This window comes from Pithys albifrons, chromosome 6, assembly GCF_047495875.1.
Source record: "Pithys albifrons albifrons isolate INPA30051 chromosome 6, PitAlb_v1, whole genome shotgun sequence".
Classification (NCBI taxonomy): Eukaryota; Metazoa; Chordata; class Aves; order Passeriformes; family Thamnophilidae; genus Pithys; species Pithys albifrons.
This window is the reverse complement of record NC_092463.1, coordinates 26,271,561-26,293,906: the sequence shown is the minus strand read 5'-3', so window position 1 is coordinate 26,293,906 and position 22,346 is coordinate 26,271,561. Positions and strand designations below refer to the sequence as shown.

At 45.0% G+C, this 22,346-nt stretch overlaps 2 protein-coding genes across 10 annotated transcripts in view; one reads left to right on the top strand and one right to left on the bottom strand.

Annotated features, from left to right (window-relative positions):
- Positions 1-3,653: 3,653 nt before the first annotated feature.
- INSM2 (INSM transcriptional repressor 2) lies at positions 3,654-5,202 on the top strand. The gene has a single exon (XM_071559434.1). It carries the CDS (start codon positions 3,654-3,656, stop codon positions 5,070-5,072), a length of 1,419 nt encoding a protein of 472 aa, XP_071415535.1. The 3' UTR covers positions 5,073-5,202.
- A 1,906-nt stretch (positions 5,203-7,108) lies between these two features.
- RALGAPA1 (Ral GTPase activating protein catalytic subunit alpha 1) overlaps positions 7,109-22,346 on the bottom strand; it is a 144,715-nt gene continuing 129,477 nt past the window's right edge. For 4 of the 9 annotated variants that reach the window (XM_071557915.1, XM_071557920.1, XM_071557918.1 and 1 more), the window contains 3 exons: positions 21,039-21,163; positions 10,049-10,163; positions 7,109-8,504 (listed from right to left, as the gene is read on the bottom strand). In XM_071557915.1, coding sequence (XP_071414016.1) covers positions 8,405-8,504; positions 10,049-10,163; positions 21,039-21,163 — 340 coding nt within the window. In that variant the 3' untranslated portion in view covers positions 7,109-8,404. Of the gene's footprint in view, positions 8,505-10,048; positions 10,164-20,377; positions 20,409-21,038; positions 21,164-22,346 lie in introns of all 9 variants that reach the window. The other 5 variants (XM_071557916.1, XM_071557921.1, XM_071557924.1 and 2 more) reach the window with 3 other exon arrangements.

Here is a 22,346-nt window from a genome sequence, read left to right as displayed (position 1 = left end):
GAATGGAATAACTCAGTGGAAAAAGAGAGCAGCAAATTTTTTTACAGGATTTGTTTGTGTGTGTGCGCACAAAAATATTAATTATAATTATAAATTATCAGAATTTTATAATTATAAAATTTTTGGAAGAAGTAAAGGATGAACAAGAAGATAAACCCAAGAAACAGTTTGGAAAGCTTAGAAGCTGTGAGAGTTGGGTGCTAAGGCCAGTTGTCAGGGTTACACTCCTTTGTAAATGTGGGGATGGAGGGGAAATAATCTGTGATCACAGAATAATTACCCTCCCAGTGGGAGCCAGAGCACTGGGAATCTGTGCTGAGCAGTGACAGCCTGGGACAACCAGTATGTTTATTGAGAGAAACGAGTCACAAGGTGGCTGTAATGATTTGACTCCCAATGCAACATTGCTGCTCTTTTTGACAGAGATCTGTGGACACTGAAACAGGTTGCAACAAGACCAAGGATGGAAGAATGGGTCTACAGTTTCGGGTCCTGCCTCAGAAACTGATCTTAAACGACACAAACAGAGGCGGCTAAAAGAAGGCTGTGCTGGAGGGCACTTGGAACAAGAAGGAGGCACAGACAGGCACCAGATCACAGGGAAATGCTGAAAAGCACAGCAGGAAGGGCAGGAGGTGGACAGGCAGAGCAGCGATTCCATATGTTCAACTGTGATGCCTTCCTGTGATGTCTGGCCCATGTCAGATCGTGACATCAGGCCTAAATAAACTCCTCAATGTAACTCCAGCCTACAGCATTTACTGGAAAGATGTTTGGAGTTCCAGTAAACACTCAATTCACCTGCTTTCCAGCTGCCACTCTGTCACCTGCTACTCCTGGAAAAGCTGGTAGCCCATGGCTTGGACAAGTGTACCCTCTCCTGGATTAAGAGCTGGCTGGAGGGTCGGGCCCAGAGAGTGCTGGTGAACGGAGCTGCATCCAGCTGGCAGCCAGTTACCAGTGGTGTTCCCCAGGGGTCTGTATTGGGTCCAGTCCTGTTTAACATCTTTATTGATGATTTAGATGAGGGGATTGAGTCCATCATCAACAAATTTGCTGATGACACCAAGTTGGGAGGGAGTGTCGACCTGCTGGAAGGCAGGAGGGCTCTGCAGAGGGATCTGGATAGACTTGAGAGATGGGCTGATTCCAATGGGATGAAGTTCAACAAGGCCAAGTGCCGGGTCCTGCACTTTGGCCACAACAACCCCCTGCAGCGCTACAGGCTGGGCACAGAGTGGCTGGAGAGCAGCCAGGCAGAAAGGGACCTTGGAGTACTAATTGACAGGAAGCTCAGCATGAGCCAACAGTGTGCCCAGGTGGCCAAGAAGACCAAAGGGATCCTGTCCTGGATCAAAAATAGCGTGACCAGCAGGACCAGGGAAGTGATCCTTCCCCTGGACTCTGCATTGGTGAGGCCACACCTTGAGTACTGTGTTCAGTTCTGGGCCCCTCGGTTCAGAAAGGATATTGAGGTGCTGGAGCGGGTCCAGAGAAGAGCAACAAGGCTGGTGAAGGGACTGGAGCATAAGTCCTATGGGGAGAGGCTGAGGGAGCTGGGGTTGTTTAGCCTGGAGAAGAGGAGGCTCAGAGGTGACCTCATCACTATCTATAACTACCTGAAGGGAAGTTCTAGCCAGGTGGGTGCTGGTCTCTTCTCCCAGGCACTCAGCAATAGGACAAGGGGGCACGGGCTTAAGCTCTGCCAGGGGAAATTTAAGTTGGATATCAGAAAAAAATTCTTTACAGAGAGAGTAATCAGGCATTGGAATGGGCTGCCCGGAGAGGTAGTGGATTCACCATCCCTAGAGATTTTTAAACACAGATTGGACGTGGCGCTGGGTGCCATGATCTAGTAAATGGACTGGAGTTGGACCAAGGGTTGGACTCGATGATCTTGGAGGTCTTTTCCAACCCAATCGATTCTATGATTCTAAAACGTCTCCTTGGGTTCCTCATCCAGTGGGACTGAGGCTGAACTGGGCAATTCAGAACTAGGTACTCCTACCACTGACTGTTTTTGCAACCTGACAAAAGCAAATAGAACTTTATTAGGAACATTGTTTACAAGGGGAAACTGAAAAAACTGTTTACATATTGCTTGGAGGAACAGTATGAAATAATGGGTCTGTAACTAGAGATCCAGTTATTCAGTGAGAAATGGAGCTGGGAAGTCCAAATACAAAGGTAAAAATTGTTAGGTAAAAGGATGCAGCCAGTCAGTGAAGTGGCCTAACTGCACAAAAGTGGGGCTTATTGGTCCCAGTTACAGCAGTTTGTACTAACAATGGGTCATCTGTAGCCTGAGGAGTTCATAATCTCATCTAAGATTCAGTGAAACCATGAAAATGGAGGGAAATGGGAGAGTATGTAAAACATGATTAAGACTTTGCTAAACAAATATAATCAGGGCACTTACACAGACAAGTGGATGAGTGTTTTTAGCAGATGGGGTGAGTTCTGGTCTTGCATGAAGGCTTTAAATCTTTCGTGCCACTTCTGGAAAGTCCCTCGATCCAGAAGTGCTGTTTCTTTCTTTCTTTCTCCTGTGCTCTCTACTTCTTCTGGCCAAGGGGATGCTCCCAGCACGGTGAGTCCGACCGTCCTACCCTGGCAAGGGACGTCAAGGGGCAGGGATGGAGCGAGGCTTTAGCGCGTTCATTTCCAATGGCACGCCATCTCGTGTGTACTGCGGGCAGCTGGTCTACGGGAGGGACAGCACCGTCCTACCTCCAAACCCGGGCCCGCGTTCATGAGCGCTCAAACAGGAGATGGTTGTACCGCGCGGTGGGGCCTGAGGGGCTGCTGAGAACCCGCTGCCAGTGCGCTTCATTCCTCACTGGAACAGCAGCATTTCTGAAAAGGCGATTAGTGGTTTAGCAAACACAACTTCTGCCTCGCTCCAGGGGCACATCAGCTACCACCAGGCTCACGACACCCACGGCGGTTCCATCTGGGCGGGATGGGGAGAGGTTCGGGAGTTTTTGCAATTTTCTGCACCACAGCTCAGTCTTGCCTACCTTGGGCTTGGGAGGGTGCCCGCGGAGGAGGCTGCCAGGGGACCACAGTCACGGCCACTACGCAGAGCCGTGATTTAGCATTTTACGCGGAGGTGGCAGCCCCTGGTCTTGTATTGGGAGCTCACCGCAAAACTGGAGCTTTCCGGCGACTTGTGGGAAAACTCCCGATGTGGCGGTGCAGAAGGACGGAGCCGATTCCCAGCTCTGGCTCCCTTCAGTGGAAAGGCGTGCGGGGCGGTTCGTGCAGCCCCGGAGGTGGATGAAGGCACCGGCACAAACACCCACGACAGACGCTCCGGCTGAGCCCCGCCCGGCCGAGGGGCAGCGGCCGTGACCCGGTCTGGATCTGTCGCGACTCGGACCCATCCCCGACCACACACCTCCCTCAGCCACGCAGGGCGCGGCGCCGCGGGATGCGCTCCCCGGGACACTGCGCCCGCCCCGACAGCGGGAGCCCCGGCCCGGCCCGGCCCGGTCCAGCCGCCGCCGCCCCCGCCGCCAGCGCCGGCCCTAACTCCTCATTGGCCGCGGCCGCCGAAGGGCGGATGACGCCCGGGCGGGAGCGGGCGCCGGGGGTATAAAGCCCGGTCGGGCTGGTGGCGCCGCGCTCCCGCCGCGCCGGATTGCCCCGCGATGCCGCGCGGCTTCCTCGTCAAGCGCAGCCGGCGCCCCGGTGGCTCCTACCGGGTGCGCCTGCGGGAGCGGGAACGGGACCCGGACCGGGATCCGTCGCCGCCCCCGCCGCCCGCCACCGGGGACAGCCCCAGTCCTAGACAGGGGACGGAGGAGGAGGAGGAGGAGGGCGAGGAGGAGGAGGGCGTCGTCGCCGCTTGCCCCGCGATGTGGCCATCCGGCGGCAGCTGTAGCAGTCCCGGGGTCACCCCGCCGAAGGGTCCGGCCGCTTGGGGGACCACGGGGCCGTGCAGCGCTGCGGGGCCGCGGGCGGCTCTCTTCGAGCGGTGCCTCAGCTCGCCCGCCTCCGCCGAGTCCTTCCCCCTGGCCGCCTCCTTTCCGCCCGCCGAGAAGCTGCTGCTGCAGCCCCGCACGCCGCTGCCCGTCCCGCCGGCGCCGCCGGTGCCCGCGCTAAAGCGGCCGTCGCGGGCCAAGGCGCCGGCCAAGAAGGGCAAAGCCACGCGGAAACTGAGCTTCGCCGACGAGGTGACAACTTCGCCCGTGCTGGGGCTGCGGATCAAGGAGGAGGGGCCCGAGGCCCGGTCGGGGCCGCCGGCGGGGCGCACGCCGCTGGGCGAGTTCATCTGCCAGCTGTGCAAGGAGCAGTACGCGGACCCTCTGGCGCTCGCCCAGCACCGCTGCTCCCGCATCGTGCGCGTCGAGTATCGCTGCCCCGAGTGCCACAAGATCTTCAGTTGCCCTGCCAACCTGGCCTCACACCGCCGCTGGCACAAGCCGCGTCCCGGTCCCAGTGCCGACGGCACAGCCGCCGCCCCCCCGGGCAAAGAGAACAGCCCCGAGCGCCGGTTCCGCGGCCCCGCCGCGCCCACGGCCCAGCCCCCTCCGCCGTCCCGTCAGCACCGCGGCGGCGCGGACAGCGCCGGCGGCACCCCGGCCGGCTCCGGCCCCGGCTCCGGCCCCGGCCCTGGCCCAGCTCACGGCGGCGCTCCCGGTCCCGGCGGCGGCCCCGGCGGGGAGGCGTTCGCCTGCCCCTGCTGCCAGAAGCGATTCCGACGGCAGGCTTACCTCCGCAAGCACCTGGGCACCCACGGGGCAGCGCGGCCGGCCGCATTCGGCCCGCCGGAGCGCGGACCCCTCGCCTTCGCCTGCCACCTCTGCGGCGCCCGGTTCCCCTCTGCGGACATCAGGGACAAGCATCGGCTGTGGCACGCCGTGCGGGAGGAGCTGCTGCTGCCGCCACCGCCTGCCACCGTCCCCGAGGGTGCCGCGGCGGGCGGCGAGCGGCAGGGCTTCCCCTGCAAGCACTGCCCCGCCACCTTCTTCAGCGCGCCCGGGCTGGCGCGGCACGCCAGCAAGTGCCACCCGCCGGAGAGCAGGCAGGTCCTGCTGCTCCAGGTGCCCGTCCGGCCGGGCTGCTAGGCCCGCGGCCGCCCCGGTGGGACTGCTCCGAGAGACCGGGCTAGCCGAGCGAGTCCTGGCCACGCTGTAATTCCTATGGAAAGTCGCGGGTCTCACGGCTACGGCGGCGAAGAAGCCGCCCGCGGACTCCCGCCCGTCTCCTTCCCTGCCGGTGGGTAGGGACGAACGTCCCGCACGGGTACGGCAGCGGATTCAGCCCACGGGCGGCACCCACGCGGAGCCCGCACGGGAGGGAGTGCCACGCAGCCCCAGCTGCCGAGGAGTCCTGCCAGCGTCTTCCGGGAGGCGGGAAATGGCGGGGCGTCGGGTGCCGGCTCACCGCCAGTACATCTTCTGTAGCGACTCTCGGATAGAAGTACAGCTGTATATACGGTATTTAAAGAGAAGAATTATTTTTCGTGAGAGAAAAGCAGCCTGATCTAGCGACACTGTTTGAATAGCCTTAGCCCCCGAACTTCAACACTTAAGTTATTGTGAGGTGTTCTGTTTGCTGTACTCTGTACTAAGATAGCTGAGAAGGTAAATGTTCATACTAAGTCAGTGTCAAGTCATATAATAGCTAGTTAAACGTATGGAAATTAATCTTGCTGTCTGCTTAATTGAAACACAAGGTGTTGATCTCCTATAGCTATGTATGTGTCCTCTGCTTACTCTGTGTCTCTGTATTCTGGTGACAGTGTGGTAGCAAAACACACGTCTCTGGCAGCTGCCCATTCCAAAACCTGCTCCGTTAGTGGTTTGTTAGTGCAGGAGGGCGGCATGAGGCCCTGCCAGCCTCGGCATTGGAGGCAGGCAGAAAGGACCTGTCTGCAGCTGGCCTTATTGGCAGCCTCCAACCCCTCTCCCCTGTGAGCTGTGCTTTTGATGTGAGTTCCTCCAAGTCTTGTGAACAGCTGAAATTAGGACATGAAACAGTCTTCAGACATGTTGCTAAAGTGCAGATGACAGGCTACCTTCCTTCTCCCTAACAACTACATTTAGGAAAGCATCCCATGATGTGTGTTCCCTGGCTTTGACAGTGCTCTGGCCAAATGCTTTGAAATGCTGTTGAATTTACCAGATATTGACATTTCAGCTGTATTTATTTATTTACTTATTACTTATTTATTTACTTATTTAATTTTTTCACTTGAGTGCTTGTTTTAGCAGATGAGGCTAAAAATAAGGGCAAGAAAATTCAATAAAAGATTTAAAACAAAGCTCACACCTTTTTTCGGTTCAGTAGGGCAAAGTGGGTCAGCTTGTGGTTTCTGAAGAACCAAGTTGATTTCAGTTGTAGTCTTTGTTCTAACAATCTCTGAAATAAGCATGCAAACTATTTCATTCTCTTGATTAGCATCCTCTAAAGCAATTATTCCTGTGGTTTTACATTTTGTTACACACAACAAAAGATTCAGATGTATCACACCCAAAGGCTGTAAGCAAGCAATAAATGCATTATTTTAAATGTGCTTCATGGACTTTGTCATTTTAGTTCCAGGACCTGGTCAAATGAATTAATACAATATAACCTAATGTAGCCAAGATTTGCTCTCTGACAAAGGAGGCTAAATTCACAGCTCACTGTTCTCACATGCCAAAAAAAAAAACATTTTAAGTTGTGCATTTTTCTGTCATTTATAGGTAACAGACTTACGTAAAAATACCCATTTATGCATTTAATGAGTTCACCCCTGAAGAAGGTCACTAAGTTTTCAAAAAAAATCATTGTTCTCCTTTCTCCATTTGTGTAGTCGAAGACAAAAAGCTCCACACCACAGGAACATGATGATTATTAACTGTTCCTAGAATCTGCATTTGAACAACCAACCTGCAGGGGAGAACATCCTGTGCTTTATTTTATGTGTAATGTATTTACCAGATTTGGGGAAGAGTTTTCAGTCTGGCATTCTTGTGATGTGTTGGGAAAGAGCTCCTAAGAACCTGTATACTTTTTAATACAAATGAAAACTAAACTGTGTATTGCACTTAACTGCTCCATGCATATGTAATACACCCTTCTTCTATCAACTGGAGTAAGAATCTAATCAGTGAGGTGAATGACTAATACACAAAAGGTGGTAAGAATAATTTTATTGTATTATTAAATAGCATGTCTTCTCTTCAACCATTACAAATTTGTAATACTACATGAATGACAATACATAATTTCTCTTTTATTGTTGCTCATATGCTATATTTACACATGCAGTTAGTACCGATGCCATGCTACATTTTGTTAACAGTATTTTGTTGTTTACTAGACTCAAAATGTGAGCATTTCATCTTCTGTAGGAAAATACCTCTGGATGGGTGGAACTCATGTACTAATCTGCGCTCATAGGGTTGAAATTGTCAGCAATGCAGGCCAGGCTCCTGGAGCATGTTCCCTTTTCTGCCCTAGTATCCATCATCACAGCATTTAATTTCTATCAGGAAGGTGTCTGTTTTTAATTTTTTTTTAATGTAAGATAAAAGAATATACATCTAGATTGAGTAGCCCCATGATAAAGGCTAAAACCCATGAAACTTGATGGCATGTACTATTGATACCACTTGGAAAAGCAAACATTATAAAAATATTTGGAAGCCAAGCATAAGTAGAATTTCAGCACAGTGATTTTTTTTTCCTGGCATAGACTATTTGCAGAGTTATGAAATGATACACTGATTTGTGAAGAAAGAGTTGGTGCTATGAACAACTTACTTTGTTTGGACTCTGTAATGCTTGAAAGGCCATTGAACTATTTTATTTTCAGCATAAATAATCTGTACACATATTGTGCATTAACATTGTGACATCTGACAAAGACTTTACATATGCAATGCCAATTTAAAATTGTACATTCACTTTCAAATTGTACATATTTCTTTCTTTGTTACAGAGAAAATTGCAATGGGGCATAATAAATATAGTGTAATCCAACTGCAGTCTCCAGTTCCATATGTGACTCAAGATCAACCAGAGTTACAAATGACTGCTGTTAAGATATTATAATCATCCAGGAAGGTAAAAGGTGCAGAGGACAAACTGTACTGCAATACTGCCAAAAAAAAAAAAAACAACAAAAAAAAAAAGGCAGACTGGAGTCTGATCTAAAGTATCAAAGTAACATTCCAGTGTCACTGTTTAAAATAAACATACAGAAAAGGAGTATGCATGGCACAGGCACACACGTATGAGAGACATTATCCTTGAGTGAAAGGTATGAGTGGTGAAAATAAAAAAGTGGTGTGCTGCTATGGGAAGGGTGGCCAATTGCTGTTCGCTAGAAAGCTGCAGGCATCTTGCCACTTAGGACTTGTTGGCTGTGCCAGAGGAGCGGCGCAGTTTCATGGACATGCGGCTCTTGCTAGTCCGAGGAGACATTGGAGAGGCTAAGTCTGTTCCATCCACCTGTGCTGTTGCTGCTGCTGCTGGAGTTTCTCCCGGTTGAGTCTCTGGGCAGAAGCCTGAAGAGGACAGCAAGAACCAGATGGGTCAGTGCCACCTCCTGCACTACGGGATCTCTTAGCAAGGGGCAGGGAGGAATTTCAGTGCTGCTGTCACTGCCACAGCATCTCCTAGCCCTTTATGAGCTGTGGGTGATGGTACTGCTCATGGAGTTAGCAACTGCCACAAATCCACCCCTAGAGAAAAGATGATGACAGAGGTCACTGAGCTATGGGACTGCAGAACCCCCTCGCTCTCAGCAATTGAGGCAGCACTGAAGTGGGCGGCGTTTCCCGCTAACTGGGAGAACAAACACCTCCAGTTCCCTTGCAGGGAACGGGAGTCATTATTCAAACAACCCAGAAGAATCCAGTCTTTAATGAGAACATGAAGGTTAACATCTCATTGTGCATGAAGGGAGCTCTAGGAATGCAGCTGAAGAGGTGTCTGGGAGAGCAAAACACTTTCTCCCATCCCAACTTTAGCTGGTGCTTCAAAAGGCAGATTCCTACAGGGCCCACAAGGCAGAAGCTTGAACAGATTGTACTAACTGGAGGCACTATACGTTGATGTTTCTTTGTAAAAGGAACAAGATGAATTTGAGACAATGGTATGTAATTCATTAGCCCAGTGCCCAGAGCTATGCTCCAATGGGCCCCAAGTCCTCACTGCAAGGGGACAAGGCTTTTCCTTACAAACAGCCTGTCCCCAAATTTTCCAGAGATACAAAAGGAAAAGGAGAAAATACAAAATCAAAATTACCTTCTCCTTCCCATGTTACAGAAAATTAATACTATGAACTCCCCATCCATAAAATTAAACTGCATTTTAATTAGCCATTCACAGAGACTGACAGTATGATTGAACTAAACTACCTCAGTTGCCACTGAGGGCTTCTTGACCTGTATAAATTACAGACAGAAAGTCCTGCAGGTGTGAATGGGGAAACCCCTGCTGACTTCAGTAAGCCTGAAATCACCTGCTATTTCTTCCACATCATGCTATTACTGGTAATTCTTTAAAATAACAGTGTAATAATCAGAACTGAAGATCTCTCTCCTTCAGTATACATTTCACATATATGGGGGTGCAAAAATGATTCAAAACTGGTCATGATTTATTTAGAAAGATTCCTCTAAAATCAAATGAGGTCATCAAGTAAGAAGTCAAGGAATACATTTAAAACATTGTCATAAACCTCTGGTATTCAGTGACCTGTCCTCCTTCCCTGGTCCTTCACCTGTCTGTTCCAGAGGGACAGCATGGTACTTTCTATCTTCAAACTGACACAACCCATGAGAGTGACAGGGGAAAGAAAGGGCTGTTATTTTTTCCCCGGCTGGTGACAGTAATTCTGCTCATGAACTGGTACTTCATTGCCAAACAGTCTGGAAAACCATGATAGTGTCTGATGCACTGTGCCTTACAGAAAAAGGCAGGCAGGGAAACACGCATTCACATTTTCTGAAATTCTATCTTGTTCTGATTTTACAAGGAATTAAAGCATTTCAAATGGTGGAAATTAGAGAATAGAAAATAACCGTTGTTGTTTTGCACAGCATACCATTCACAGCTAGCGTGAAAGACCTTCCGTTTCAAGCCTTTGCCCTTTACCTTGATGTGGCCAATGCTTTCTAGTGGAGGTTTTGGAAGGAGAAGAAATATCACAGCATTTCTTTCTTTGTTGAGAATGAAGAAGTGATGAGGAAGGAGGAGTGGAAAGAAGTGAGGAAAGGGGAGGAGAAAAGATAAAAGATAACAGGTGTGAGACATGAGACACGAACTGCAGAGATTGAAGGGTATTAACAGATGAGCACAGAAAACAGAATTTCGAATTTCATTATGCAATTGCTGCTCATGCTACAGGTTAAAGAGAGTGATGAGTTAGATAATGTGCAATGAAGCAACAGCTCTGAAATCCGGCATCATACTTACCAACTAAGCATTACAAGAAAAAAAAAGGAAGGGAGAGAGAAAGAAAAGAATTCTATAACATTATCCAAATCCAGCAACCTTATTAATAGCAATTGAAATACATCCTAAACACTGTCTGAAATGTTTGCTTAACATCTGTGAAAACAGTTAAATACTCACACAGATACACACAATCAAGAAGGAAAAATGAATGGCAACTTGACATATGGCTTCTGCTCCCCAGCTGTTTCCCAGTATTGAGTATGTTAAAATTCTAGCCAGTCTCAATATAAGGCTCCTGAAATCATGTAAAGAACTAAACCCAGCTGGTTTTGAGGTAATTAGTCTGCATCAAAGGGTTAAACCCTAAAGTGAAATTTTATCATGGGTTGGATAAAGAAAACCTTAACCTGCCCCATTATTTCAATTAAGGTATGATTCCAGTGTATCTTAAAATTTTGTTTCTACTTGCTGCAGACACAAGCACAAATTCACAATCACATTTTTTAAAGAAACTTAGAGCTAATGAAGAACAGAAGTCATGTAAAGTGATTTTCACGTCTGAACATATCACACCAGAAGAGTGAAGAGTAACAGCACTTAAAATATATTTAGTCTGACAGCAATCAACAGACTAATTAGTAACTAAATTTCTTTGGATTTTAGATAAGCACATGTATCTATATATACATACATACACACATACACACATGGATATTAAATGTGGTATATACAAATTTTTCAGGTTTTGCTTCCCCTCAGGGTTTTAAAATTTTCAGTGTAAAATGTTACTATCTCCCTCCGCAATTGCCCTGGTTCTGGCCAGGACAGGGTTAATTTTTGCAGTAGCCCAGACAGGGCATGGCTAGGACCCAGAGATTATTTTACACCACTTCATGTCCTTGTCTGAGGATGGGGGGAGGGCAGCTTCTGGGTCGGCACAGTGTGGCAGAGGGAGCTCTTGGATATTGTTGTGAGGGTTTCCATGTGGACTGTTCGCCTCTTTCTTGTACTCTCTGTCACTAGTATTTTTGTTGTTACTGTTCATTTTCTTATCTCATTGCTGTTCTTATCTCAACCTGTGATCTTTACCTTTTATGCTTTCAATTCTACTCTCCAGCCTTGCCACAGAGGAGGGAAGGGTGAAGAGGAGCGATGGTGCAGCACGTGGTTTGGAGTGGTTTCAGTGGGAACACAAATAGGAGAATACCATTCCTAAATGATGACAGCCTTACTTGGTGCCTAATGAAGGGTTGAAACAACAGATCTGACCAGAGCAGGTTGGGAACAAATTTGATCTAAGCATTTGTTGTATTAGGTCCAGAGCCACTGGTCACAATGTTGCTTGGTCTGTTCATGTGGGTGGCGTACCTAACTCTGTATATGTTTCTGTATCCGTACTATGTGCCCATCACGGTGTTCTTTTTCAGCGCAGGGAGAGGGTTTAGGATTGTTTTGTAGATGTAGACTCTGTGACATCAGTTTGTTATGATAACACTAAGGGCAATGAGGGTCATTTGAGATATGTATTTAGAGTTGCTCTCCTACCCCTACCTTAGGTGCTACCTCTGAGAGTCCATTAATAATTATATCCATTCTATGTCTCCTCAGTACAGTCCAGATCATGTTTGGGGTCAGTATGGTAAACACCATGTCTTGAGTCAGGACAGTCATGGAAGATGGGAAAAAACGGGCTGGGTTTTGGGAAAATTCTCTGTTCCGATGACTTGGAAGTTCACCCCTGAACAACTACAGGGTGGTGTTACAGTGACTGAATATTTCCAAGGGCAATGTGGAGGCAGCTCCAGAGAGGGCCACCTTACTGCTGTATATTGGGTACTAGCTTCTCTTTACTCGTTTATTTTGTGGGGATTTTGGGGGTGATTTGGGTTATTTTTGGGGTTATTTTGGGGAGAATTTGGGTTATTTTTGGGAAGATTTAGGTGGGATTTGAGTTGGTTTTTGGGAGGGGATTCGGGTTATTTTTGGGATAATTTTGGGGGGTATTTGGGTTATTTTTTGTGTTATCTTTGTGTTATTTTAGGGGGGATTTGGGTTATTTGGACAGTACCCTCAAGGGGAGGAAGGAGAAAGCAGACCAATAGGCACCAGGGCCACTCAAACTGCAGCAGAATGCTAATGCATTCTTCTCCATTCCTGTAGCAGCAGAGTGCAGGCCACAGTGCTTTCACCTGGAGGAGAATCCAATACATCTGGAACTGACTGCCCCAGAGGTGGAAAGACAGCTCCACCATTTGCTATGAATGGATCCAGCCTGCACCAGAAAAGGGTGAGGCTCCAGAACACTTGCAATACATTGACGACATCATCTTGTGGGGCAACACAGCAGAGGAAGTTTTTGAGAAAGCAGAGAAGATAATTCAAATCCTCTTGAAGGCTGGTTTTGCCATAAAGCAAAGCAAGGTCAAGGGACCTGCCCAAGAAATCTTTAGGAGTAAAATGGCAAGATGGTCATTGTCAGATTCCAATGGACGTGGTCAACAAAACAGCAGTTATGTCCCCACCAATAAGCAAGAAGGTAAAATGGCCTTTCCTAGTGTTGTGGGGTTTTGGAGCATATATGTTCCAGATTACAGTCAGATTGTAAGCCCTCTATCATATGACATGGAGGAAGAATGATTTTAAGTGGGGTCCTGAACAACAACAAGGTTTTGAACAAATTAAACCAGAGATTGTTCATGCCGTAGCCCTTGGGCCAGTCAGGACAGGACAAGATGTGAAAAATGTGCTCTGCACTGCAGCTGCAGAGAATGGTCCTTTCTCAAATCTCTGGCAAAAAGTACCTAGGGAGTCTTGAGGATGACCCCTGGAGTTCTGGATTTGGGGATACAAAGGATCCGAGACCTGCTACACCCCACCTAAAAAAGGCATACTGGCAGCTTATGAAGGGGTTTGAGCTGCTTCAGAAATCACTGGCAGTGAAGCACAGCTCCTGCTGGCACCGAGTGCCAGTGCTGGGCTGAATGTTCACAGAGAAAACCCCTTCCACACGTCATGCCACTGATGCTACATGGAGTGAGTTGTGCTGATTAGTGAGCTCAAATAAGAAACCCTAATCATTCAGGGATCTTGGAAGTCATCATGAACTGGCCTGAAGGCAAAAATTCAGACTATCATCATCAGAGAAGGTGACACGTGCTGAGGAGGCTTCACCATATAATCAGCACCAGAAAATGAAAAGTGGTACGATCTCTTTACTGATGGTTCCTGCCATATTGTAGGGATACACTGAAAATGGAAAGTTGCCATATGGAGTCCAGTGTAGCAAGTTGCAAAAGCTACCAATGGACAAGGTGAATCAACTCGGTTGAAAGTCATTCAGCTGGCTTTAGATATCGCTGAACAGAAATGGCCAGCCCTCTATCTCTGCACTGACTTGTGGATGGTAGCAAATGCTCTGTGGGGGTGGCTGGCCTATGGAAGAAGACCAATTGGCAGTGCACAGGTAAATCCATCTGGGGTGCTAAATTGTGACATCACTGCCCAGGCAGAGAAGTTGGCTGTCAAAATATGCATGTAGACGCACATGTATCCAAGAATTGGGCTACTGAAGAACAACACCACAACAACAACAGGTGGACTGAGCTGCCAAGATTGAAGTGTCTCAGGTGGATCTGAACTGGCAACATAAGTGCGAATAACTTCTGGATCAGTGGGCCCATGATGCCTCAGGTGATCAGGGAAGAGATGCAACATATAGACAGACTCATGATCGAGCGGTTGACTTAACCATGGACACTATCTCCTAGGTTATCCATAACTGTGAAACGTGCTGCAAATCAATCAGGCCAAGTGGGTTAAGCCTGTGGTATGCTGGATGATGGCTGAATAATAATAAACCTGCCAAGGCAAGCACTATGTGCTGACAATGGTGGGAACAACCACTAGTTGGCTGGAGATGTACCCTGTGCCTCATGCCACTGCCTGGAATAGCATCTTGGGCCTTCAAAAGCAAGTCCTCTGGTGATATGTCACCTGAGTGGGACAACGAGACTCATTTAACAAATAGCCTCATAGACACCTAGGCCAGGGAGCACAGTATTGAGTGGGTATATGATACTCCCTATCCTGCAGCAGCCTCTGGGATAACTGAACAGTAGAGTGGACAGTTGAAAACCACATTGAAAGCAATGAGTGGTGGGACTCTCTTTCAAACATTGGGACCTACGTTTAGCAAAGGCCACATAGTTAGTTAACACTAGAGGCGCCACCAATCAAGCTGGCCTTGCCCAATCTAAACCTCCACATACTGTAAAAGGGTTAAGTCCCTGTGGTGCATGTGAGAAACTTGTTAGGAAAGACAGTTTGATTAGTCCTGCCTCAAGCAAAGGCAACCCCACCCATAGGATTGTTTGCTCAAGGACCTGGGTGCACATGGTGGGTAATGCAGAGTTACAGGGAAACACGGTATGTATCTCAGGGGGATTTGACTTTTGGGTGAGAACGGTCTGTAATGTTGAATTATATAATCTTGGTTGGTGAATGACGCTGCCTCTGTATGCCATAACTACCATGGACAATGAGGACTGACTGCTCCAGATAGACCAGTCATGAGCTCCTGATGCAGCTTGCAATCAGCACACAGTACAACAGCGATCTGACCCTGGAAGACATCTAGAACAGATAGAATCCACAGCTATGTACTAAGTGAACTCAACTTGAACATCTTGAAGGAACAGCCACTGACTATGAAAATGATGCTTGTGCGTGTCTGTGTATGTATATATATATGTGTGTGTATATAGCTGGGCATGATGCCATGGTATAGAATAAGAGGTGGATATGTCCCGGTTCTGGCCAGGACAGGGTTAATTTTTCCAGTAGCCTGGAGGGGGCCTGGCTAGGACCTAGAGTCAATACCACCTCATGTCATTTTCTGAGGACAAAGAAAAGGCTTGCTTCTGGATCAGCAACAATGATATACTTAGTTATGCAAAGTATAAAACCAGGGTTAAATATGAAGGCTCTATTGGCAATTGATGTGAAGCCAGAAGTTCTATAAAATAAACGTGTTTGCGTTTTTAAGAGGTTGAAAAATGTCAGGAAGTGATCCGTATTTTTCTTCTCTTAGGCTTGACAAGTGACAAATATCATAGCCAGGTGAGTTATGATATTTTGGGACCATAATGTAAAGCCACTTCAATTGCTTCTGAACAAGGAGGTGGGTCAACAAAGTTGAAATGCAACATTTTCACACTCGATTTGAAAAATTTTGGGATTTTATAATAATAGTATGTTGGGTTTTGACTCAGAAATTAAGTATTATCTCTAAAATGGAATACTAGTTACACACAAATTGAGTTAGAAGTAAGGTGAGCTGGAGGAATCTGGAGGTATCATAACATACATATTGCCATAACTCATCTTGTCCATCAGTTCTGACTTTCAGAGGTGAAAAAGTCAACAAGCAGAAGCCTGACAGGATGCTGATGTTAAGACAGAGTAAGACTACTGTCAGTGCTTCTGGCTTTATCACACTTTGTTGTCTGGATCAACTTTGTCCTGAGTGCCATCTCAGAATGATCACAGAGGAAAATATAATTTGTGCATGTTGGTAAATTCTGATGGTCTTTTAAGATACTTCAGTGTGTCCCACCTGACCTTCAGGGAAGAGAGAAATCATTTTTGCACTGCTTGTGCCCTTTGCCACTCTTAAAATTTCCAGTCCAAATCTGGCCAAGTTGTCAGTCATGCTCAGCAGAGCCTTGCTAGAGTCAAGTCAATTAAGTCTCTCACTAATTTTGTAAAATGAGGAAAGGAAGTGAGAAGCAGATGTAGAGAGAAAGACTGCAAAAGCATCTGCAAAGCAAGGCAAAAAGGTGAGGAAAAAAGACGTGGGAGACCAGAACTGGGTAAAAGAGAAAGAAGTAAGAGGCAGATATGAGAAAGAACACAGCAAAAAAAGATTAATTTTGTGGCAAACCAGCAGCCAAGTCCATGTCCAGTGAAGAATGCTCTTTAGAACCTGGATGGAACCATGTCTATTAGGTAAGCCTATTCCTTTCTGTCAACTAATGTCTGTGAAACCCACTGGCAAAATTCCCAGTCTTTCCACTAGTGGAGATTCAGGAAGAGCTAAGAGAGCTTACCATTACTACCAATTGTTGTCCTATCTCAGTCTGCAGGAGGTAGTGGCGCAGTTTTGCTTATATATCATGTGGCTGTTAAACACTGCTACAGAATTTCTATTTTGCCCTATACTTTAAAACAAAAATGGAAGGAATTACAAAAAGCAAATGTCACAAAAAATAAAGTAAAAACTTCAAAAACTAGGAAATATTGGGATTAAAATTTAATTTTGTCCCCTTGTGTGATGCTTTTTAATTGGACAATCATACTCTTTCTTTAGTGGATCCACTTCATTAAATGTAGAAAGCTGATCTATTTGGGTTTCTAGCAGCCCACACTGAATTTACTGCCTCAAAGTGCTGAGGATCCTCAGTGTACCTTCACCAAGTGGTTGACTTAAGGACAATAGTTCAGAAATGTCTAAGGTTTCAGCTTTAGCTGTTTCAATATGAAACTTTTGGAAAATGTAAGTTTTGAGGCTTTGCTCTGAATTAGAATGAAAAGAAGTCTTCCTAAGTTTGGACTGGAGAAGGGATAATAAGAAATTCTTCCAGCCTTGACAGACACAGAGCCCTCATTTCTACATTTCAGCTTTACTTCCAATCACAAACCTGAACCACCATCATCAACTGTTATTCAAACCCTTCTACACTGACAGAAGCACCATCATTATGACCTATGAAAGGGTGGTATGGGGCCAAAAAGATTATTAGTTCCAAGTTCCGCTACAGGCAAGCAGCAAAATAAATTTAGATGCAATCTGTTGATTTTGATTTTTTTCTTGTGCAAGGCTGAAGCATCATTACTCTGCACTTCCCTGCTTCCCTGCCTGGACAATGGCATCCCTTCTTTGAGAGTGGGACAGCAGAATTGTCCTGAATGCCGGTTTGAGAATACAGGAATGATGGTTGGGACCAAAAAGTCTGATGTTTTTGTCACAAGGAAAATACTATGACTAATGTAGAAAGGTCTCTTCTTTATAAAGTTTACTGTAATGAGATACTAGTCTAAGTAGGAAGAAAGGGAACAAAAGAAGACAGAGAAAAAACAAACCCAAGATCTGAGTACATTTTAAAGCTCAGAATCTTAGCATCATGAGGTCAATGTGCCCTTCGATATAATTGAGCTTACCATTGACAGTTCCCTCAACCTACTCTGGTGTCACAGAGATCTGGTTCACTCAATAGCTGCATAGAATGAGTTAGTCTGTTTAGCAGAGTATTTGCAGTTACACTACTTAACAGAGACAACATCGTAAAAATCAGAGGCAACTGAATTACATTCTGTGATTAAGTACAGGTAAATCTCAATTTTTTTAAATGTACACATTCACTACACTAGTCAGGTTCCTAAACATGGGAGGGTGGATATGTCAGATATTTTGACAGGGCAAACAAAGCTTCTAGATAAAACAGAAGCTGCCACAATCACATCGTACTGACGAGCAGCCATGGTAAAAAAAGAAACAGCTTTTGCTGCAGGTTGAGCCTTGATAAAATACATCCATCTGAGGAAATACAGTTTGTTACTGAATGCCATGTTCTCTATTTGCTCTGATTATCATAGCTCAAACGAAAAGACTGGCATGCTGAAACTGCTCAATGAGATCACAACAAAATAACAACACCTGGTAATGGGCTGTAGAAGCCTCATAGTTTCTACAGTTCTTTCTTAGATGAAAAGGATGTATAGAGTATTTTATAAAATTAAACATATTCAGCAGTTGTAATCTTGGAGATCATGGTCCAATTAGAGAATCAAGTCTGTAATATCTAAAATGTGGATTGTTTTCCTAGTCTCTCCTGTTCAATTATTCTTCATTAAAAGAACTCCCAGATATAAATGAAACACTTTGTATTTAAAAAATGTGACTTCTTTTTAGCAGCTGGTCAGAAATTTTCAGATGACATGGACATGTCGGGCAGAGAGCCTGCAAGGTTTTGTCTGAGCCATCTTGGGGGTGATGAATGTATGTGGATTCCCAGGCAGGACTCCAGCAGCACTCCTATGCTCAATCCTGGCACAGTTCAGTGCTCTGTACCTCTTTCAAGAAATCCATCAGGGCAGTGGCCCTAGAAACTTAAAGGGTATCTATTTTTTTTTGAAAGTACACCTGGTGGAGTCATGGGACCACAGTCCTTCAGAGATTTGGGTCAACCTTGCTCACAGATCTGCCTTCACTAGAATTGGAAAAGCACTGGTTTCTAGGCTAACCCCAAGACCTGGGGTAATCCTTTTGGCAGATGACTGCAGTGCTATTTTACACCTGCCTCAGCTTTTAGAATTTGTGCCCTCTGGAGTCAGCTTGGAGGCAGATGGTGTGGTGCTACTCCAGGCACTCTATCCTGGAGCTGAGTATCAGAGTTCCAGAAGCCCCAGACAGAACAGGGATCAGGCTGCAGGTGGGATGCCAGAGCACCCCCAGCTTCCCTGCGCTGAAAAATCTCAGTCAGGAAGATTTGGGAACATGTTGTTTGACTCTGAGTCACACTGTGCTGCATGTCCATCCTAGGAAGCTGCTGGCTGCTCCTGACACTGATGTCTTGGTCAGTTCCACTGCACCATTCAAGTCCAGAAGAATGTGGCCCTCAGGACAGGATATTGTGTTTCATGGTATGTAGAATCACACACGTGCATGTGCAGATGTGAAATACACCACAAGCTCCTATTAATGAGATTCCTACAGAAAATTTTAAATTTGACAGAAAGGTTAAGTTAAAAATCAAGTTTCTAAAAAATCAACCTAATTTCAGATCATGTTAGAGAATACCAAGTATGACAGGGGCAGTTTTTTAAAGAATACAGGAATTGCCACTGTAGAGCAGCGCACCAATCCACCAAACTAGCACAGAAAAGCAGCTTTGCTTCGCCCTGAAAGAATGAACTAGAGGTACAGTGCAGAACAACTTGCCATGCAATGAGATTTCTGAAAATGAATAGGCAGAACTACAAGTGCACTATAATACAGAATATATACTAGCCATACAAGTGTCTGATGTTGAATACTTACTAGGTCCATTAGGCAAGAAATGTGGTAAGGACTGGTATGCCTGGTTAGTGTTTTTAATGTTTCTAGTTACAGATTTTTCCTATTTAAATGTTTTCATGCATTAAATTATGTTACTATTTTAAAGTGGTTTAAATTAGTTTTAAATTGCCTATTTCTAATTTTGTTTCTTTTTGATCTCAAGAATTTCCACTAGCATAACTGTATCACTTACTATACTACTGCACCTCATTTCTAGTTATTATGTTGCTTATACTTTCAAGTAAAGGAGAATCTTAATATCTGCCAGTCATTCTCTCTGTAGAATTCTTCTATAATTTAGAATTAATTTATCTATATATTTTAGCAATTGAGAAACAAATTTTCAGATAACAACTTGCCAATTTATTCTTACAAAATTTATTTAATTTAGATTTACAGCTTTTTCATAGAAGCATTTTGATTATCATTAAATAAGGTTTTTATGAACAAGGATTTCAGGTATTACACATTCTTCTTCTCCTCTCCTAGGTTATCACTGCAGAATGTCTTACAACATCAATGAAAGACAGTACAGGGTACAAAACACACCACTGCCATCCAGTACTATTTGTGCATGCTGAGAAACAAAGGTCAACACAATAAAGTGTTACTCATTCAACAACGGTCTCTATCATTAGTTACCTTAATCCCAGAACCAGTGTTAGTGCTTCATGCAGACCTGAGGTTAGTAAAAGACTAAAACTTTTAGAAGATGTAGTGGTCATTTCTCAATCAGTGTGAACTGGGTTTTTAGTGTGAACAAGGGCAACAAGGAAAGTTTGCATACAAGTTGGTTACAAGCTTAGTGCTCTAGTAAAAAAGTAAGAGGAACAAAGGGGTTTTTTGGACACTTTGTCTTACCTTCAGATAAACAGAACTGATATTTAATGATCTAAAAAGAGGGGAAATAAAATAATGAAATAATCATAAGGAGTTCAAGAAATGTCAGAATAGGAAGGCCTTGAGTTATTAATTTTCTTTTACCGATTTTCTCATTAGTAACTGAAAATGCAGTATCCTCTTATAAAACAGGTATTTTACTGCAAAGTAAAAATTACCTTAAAACCAACTTTGTAATTAATAACGTTGGAACAAAGTTAATGATTCCAAGGCTCTGATTTCCAGTTTAAAACTTTAAATTTTAAACATGTAGCGAGCCTTAAAACTTTTTTATGGGGAAGGTGTACTTCAAGCACGTATCTGCCTGTACTAGCCTAGAAAAAGAAAAGAGTACTGATACTTCCATGCAGACTTTATAGAGGGGAATGTGATAAAATTTGCAGTAAAAATACAGAGTCTGGTTGCTATATTAAAGCAGCTTGCCAAATCTTAATTCCAGGCATTGGCTCATGATGCCAGAATAAAGATTTAAAGGCAACTTTGCCCAGGTTCTCAAGAATGTGTGATTTCTACACTAAATGGTAACACATAACGATGTGCAAAGGCCTGAGTTTTCAGTCTTTATAAGTAAGGATACTGCATTTCAAGGAAAATTGTATAAGAACTGTTCTTAACTTCTTACCCGTCTCTGAGGGCAAATGGTGATAAGGTGCTGGACAGAAAACCTGAGCAGCAAAATCTTCAAACGTTGTAGGCTCTAGATGATGTTGAACAATTGTTTGCAGGTATCGTGCTCTCTCCTCATAACTGGTTTAGCCAAGAATTAAGGATAAATTGATGTAATGTACTGTAACTGTTAAATATCAGTGCCTAATAATTCAGAATTCTTGTTTTTGTTAAACACGTATCACGTATTTCAGTGACTGTACACACTTACTTTTAATTCTTTACATAACTGTGATATTATCTGATGCACTGACATAATACTAAGCATAAGATAAACACGATTAATATAACCATATGGGTAAACTGTATTTTTTTCATGTCTGATCCAAAATTTCCTGAAATTGTTTTCAAACAACAGCAATCTAAACACTATTCTGGTCCCAAAATAAAAATTTTTCCATTTTTAAGAGGTGTAGCAGAAACATAATCACAGCATTAAGAAAATAAATGATTTTTCTCTTTCCCAAAATGAACTGCTTCCCTAACCCTTAAACATACTCACAGTTAAGATAAACACATATTGAAATTTCAGGTAGAAACATCTTGTCAAATATGTCATTAAAACAAGCAAAAATATTTCTAAAGAATCCACAGGATTCTTTACTGGTTAACAGAGTGTTGGCAGGGCACTGACAGCAAAATACTGTACTTCTTCCTTTTTCCTGTGTTCTCCTCCTGTAGTATTATTGACAAGAGACCTGTGTCTTGAAGTGTTGTTGTTTTTGAAGAACCCTCTCCAGGCTTCTTGTTCCAGCAGGCCCGATTTGATGGTAGCACAGAGAGAGTGAGGAAAAGAGAGAGTATTTCTGCTGTTCATGAAAGCAACTATGGAAATGGCTGTCAAAATGTAGAGCAGCAGGCAGCAACATACAATTATCAAGAAAAACTACCATGCTGACTTCATGTTGTATAGTTGCTGAACTGGGAAATCAGTTAACCTTTTCTCACACAACTTTCAAAGTCCTCCACCTGGACTCAGTATGTTGAGTGAGGGAGACCCTCTCCAGTTACCTTACAGAAACAAAGAATGATAAGAAATTTTCCCTGACATTTACACTTGTGCCCACCTTCCCCCCCCCCCCCCCCCCCATTTTATTTGTAGATAGTGAGATAATTTTGTCCTCACATAGTTCTGTTTTCCTAAAAAAACCCACCAAACAAATCAGCATGCTGTGGAGGAATGCACTCAGAATGCATTTCTTGAAAGGGGGGTCTGATTTCAGGTCTGCTGCTCTTTTTGAGGGAATCAAGGACAGTAAGGAAA